Raw genomic sequence first — 4,320 nt, 5'->3', positions numbered from 1 at the left:
GCCGACAATGCTAATACTAACATTAATAACTAATCGCTAGTAAGTTTAATAACTAATAATTATACTACTACTAAAAACAATATTGGTGTTGCTGTTGTTTAGTCTTGCTGGTGCTGACCAGAGTAACAAGATCGCCCTTGGCGGTCCCTGCTCCTGCTGAGAAGCGTGACGAGAATACCCGTATGGTTGTACTCTTGCTGCCAGTTATGATTAGTTGTTGTTGTTACTATCGGGCTGATTAGCAACGCCAATCATGATAACGAATACAATCAATAGGTCATCACAAATAAAATGACTGACTGCTCTTCATCCTAGTAAGAATAATAATATTGGTGGAGTTGTTCTCGTGGTTGTTCAGTTTTCCTGGCGTTGCTTTGAATAGTCAGTTATTAGCAGTTATTAGGATTAGTCTTCCGACTAGTCTCCTCCCGCTCTTGCTGCTGCTGCCGTCGTTGACGTGTCGCGTTGCTCGGCGGGCGGGGGGGAGGGCGAGCCGCGGGGCGACTGCGGGGGCTCAGCTGGGGCGGCGCTCGGGAGCACTGCGCAGCGGCAGAAGGGGGCAGGGCAATCTCGCCGCTCACGTCTGTAGCCGGAATTTCCCCATCTGCTGGGGGGCATTCGCACGTCACTCACTGCGGGCCATAAATAGGAAGGGGAACGAAGCGGGGCCACACCAGCCTGCCGAGCCGCAGCATCCCGAGCCGAGCAGACTGCCGCCGGCAGCGCGCGCCGACTCCCCGGGCAGCCCCTGCGCTATGATCCTGCTCTGCGCGTCCCTGCTCGCGCTCGTCCTGGCCTCCGGCCGCGCAGGTAAGTCCCGCAGCCTCCAGCCTCTCCCTCCGGCTGGTGCCTCCTCTCGAGATCCGGACCTCGGGGCTTCGCTTGTCTCTGCCTCTGGCTCTTGCTGCCAGGGCACCTCCAAGAACTCTCTCTGGATAAACCTGGTCTGTGTTTCCTCCAGATCTAGATACCGCCTGATATGTAACGGGCTATAGATCTAGAGGAAACACAGATCACATTTACTACAGGATATCCAGGTATTTGATGTGGAGCATACAGTTATAATACCTGCATTTCCTGTCGTAAATGTGGTCTGTGTCTTTTCTAGATCTATATCCTCCAGGTCTAGAGACTGGCATACTGCATATATCAACTGCCTGAAATTGCTGCCTTAAATGTGGTCTGTGTTGCCTCTAGATCTATATCCTCCACATCTATAGACTGTCATATCGCATGTTCTGTATCAAATACCTGAATTTCCTGTAGTAAATGTGACCTGTGTTTCCTCCAGACCCTCTAGATCTATAGCCTGTCATATTGCATGTTATACATCACATACAGATGTTTCTATATTTATATATGCCCACAAGCACATATATATGCATGTACATACACACGGGTGCATGCCCACACACACACACACACACACACGGGCAGATCAAGGATTTCAAAAAGAAGGGGTGCAGGGGTGCACGGTACATCCTCATGGCATGATCCACCTTTGTCTCCAGTTAAAGGGGAAGCTTTACTAATATATGAGTACTTTGTCCGGTTCTGGACGCCGCAGTTCAAGTGGGATGCAGACACCCTGGAGGGGGTCCAAAGAAGAGCCACTCGTCTGATTAAAGGCCTGCAGGGAAGGCCCTATGAGGAAAGACTAAGGGACCTCAGCCTCTTCAGCCTCTCCAAGAGAAGGCTGAGAGGGGACCTTGTGGCAGCATACAAATTCATAAGTGGGCGCAATATGAAATAGGCAGCAATCTGTTTACCAGGGCATCCCCTGGTACAACAAGGAACAATGGCCATAAGCTACTGGAGACTAGCTTTAGACTGGACATTAGAAAAAAGTTCTTCACGGTCAGGGTTTCTAGGATCTGGAATGGGCTTCCAAGGGAGGTGGTGCTCGCCCCATCCTTGGGGGTCTTCAAGAGGAGACTAGACAGGCACCTGGCTGGGATCACATGATCCCAGGTTTGGTGACCCTTTTCTTGCCTGCCAGGGTAGGGGGTCGGACTAAATGGCCCACTGAGGTCCCTTCCGACCCTGGAATCTATGAACCTACGAGGGGCCCAGCTCTGTGTTATTCAGCTGATGAGTAAAGCAAAAACCAATATAAACACTGGAAGTTATATTAACAACTGGAAGAGGAACCAGTACAGCATAGAGAATTAGAGATATCAGGACTTATTTGTATAATGTGGAAGCCCTAGCCCGAACCAGAACCCTAATGTGCTAGTGCTGTACAGCCAAAGAACAAAAAGTCCCTGCTTCATACACTTGTAGTCCAGAGATTTGTGCCATAAGTGTGAGACGGGAGACAATATAGCCATACATATTGGAAACCCTGTATGGCAGAAGTATCCATGATAGGAAAGCTATACTTCTGGAACTGTGACCATGTCCAAATTAAAATGTTAAATCACTATGGCCATTCATTTAAACTATTTTTTCCAATCCCTAAATTGGCTATAATACTACTTTATCTCTCTCAGAAGTGGTTATATAGAGCACCAAACATGCAAACACACCATGCCTATCTCAATTATTTAATTTACTATCTTCTCCAAATTACCAGTTAAAGAACTGCACTATGTGAATTACTAACAACTATCTGCTATTCCTCAGAAAATTGACTAAAGATTTTTTGGTGAGATGAAAACAATTAATAGTACTCTCCATTCCATTATAGCTAATCCTTGCTGCTCAAATCCATGTCAGAACAGAGGAGTTTGTTTGACAACAGGCTTTGACAAATACGAATGTGACTGCACAAGGACCGGGTATTATGGGGAAAACTGCGCTACACGTAAGTATTTCAGAGTTATGTTTTTATGGTTAACAGTAATAAATAAGGAAAGCTGCAGAAGAGCATTTCAGTACTTTACTTTCAGATTTGCATATTACTTTCATAACTAATTTACAATGTTCCTCATTTTTCCCCAATGTTAACAGCCGAATTCTTTACCTGGTTGAAAATCACATTGAAGCCTACTCCTAACACTGTCCACTACATCCTCACACACTTCAAGGGGGTCTGGAATATTATAAACAACATTCCTTTCTTGCGTGATGCCATCATGCGATATGTATTGACATGTAAGTATGTTCTCTTTGTACTATTATTCTTCAGTAATAGAAGTTTGTATTAGGATTTTCAAGGGTTGTTCTGATTGTAGCATATGTGCACACATTTGTATACACCTCATATGTCGTATATAAAAACTTCTGGATTGGAGAAAAATGTAAACCACAGACAAAACAACTGAAAATAGGAAAAGCAATGAGAGAGAATCTACTATGACCAAAATTATTATTTTTTTGAAAATGCGAAACAAGAAGCTGGGCATATTTTTAAAGCATATATGATTTGTTCAGCTGTCTACTTTTAATATGATGATTCAAATATAAGTTAGCATACAGTTATTTATTTTTAAGATTTAAACAACAAAAAGTACAAAACTAAAGTTATGTTAAGGAAAATCTTGACTCTCCACATACTTCAAAATTTGGGGGAAGTTAAGCTTCCCATTGGTAAGCCGAAGCTGCTCCTTATTTCTGTGATGGTCTGAACATAAACCTACCTTCTCAACACCAGAGACTTCTGCCAGAATTTCCATCTGAACGTGATGTTTGTCACTATCTCCGCTGTTAAATAGGCACAAACCTTTTTAACCTCACAAATTTGAATAACCTTATTCAAATTAATTGGTTTAAAAACACCGTGGGCAGATTTTGCCCTACAGCTAATTTATTAAGTAATATATAATGTTTTAAAACAACTACTAATTTTGGGGGGTTTCTTCTTTTTGTTTGTTTTTTAGCAAGGTCACATTTGATTGACAGTCCCCCAACATACAATAGTGAATACAGTTACAAAAGCTGGGAAGCCTTTTCCAACCTTTCCTACTATACAAGAGCCCTTCCACCAGTAGCACGAGACTGCCCTACACCCATGGGTGTTAAAGGTAAGGAATAAAATAGGTTTCTGACCATCAGTTTTGGAGAAGAAGGAAGGAATCCATTTATCTTTCCTTTTTTTGAAAATATTTTCCAACAAAGTAATTTCATGTGGCTATTTACATTGAAATCAGCCATGGTATGTTGTAAAATGGCTGCATATTGGATGTATAGATTCAGTCTAGGGGAAATGAGATTTTTTTTTTTTAAGCAAATGGCTACAGTGATCTGCCTCTGTATTTTCATATGCAATAGGCTCTTTATTTAAAGAAGAAATTATGTGGGGGGGAGGTTTAAAGTCTTATTTTTTCTAAATGTAGAGAGGGAAATAAACTGATGTGATTTTTTTTTTTTTTTTTTTTA

At 42.6% G+C, this 4,320-nt stretch overlaps 1 protein-coding gene across 1 annotated transcript in view; it reads left to right on the top strand.

Moving 5' to 3' along the window:
* Positions 1–591: 591 nt before the first annotated feature.
* The window catches only part of PTGS2 (prostaglandin-endoperoxide synthase 2), a 10,199-nt gene continuing 6,470 nt past the window's right edge, over positions 592–4,320 (top strand). The window contains exons 1-4 of the mRNA XM_019501733.1: positions 592–810; positions 2,690–2,806; positions 2,953–3,096; positions 3,822–3,965. Of these exons, the coding sequence (XP_019357278.1) occupies positions 756–810; positions 2,690–2,806; positions 2,953–3,096; positions 3,822–3,965 (460 nt within the window). The 5' untranslated portion in view covers positions 592–755. The remainder of the gene's footprint in view (positions 811–2,689; positions 2,807–2,952; positions 3,097–3,821; positions 3,966–4,320) is intronic.

This window comes from Gavialis gangeticus, unplaced genomic scaffold, assembly GCF_001723915.1.
Source record: "Gavialis gangeticus isolate Ggan-Ray unplaced genomic scaffold, GavGan_comp1, whole genome shotgun sequence".
Taxonomy (NCBI): domain Eukaryota; kingdom Metazoa; phylum Chordata; order Crocodylia; family Gavialidae; genus Gavialis; species Gavialis gangeticus.
Note: the sequence above shows the minus strand (reverse complement) of the source record. Positions and strands in the feature narration are given on the sequence as shown.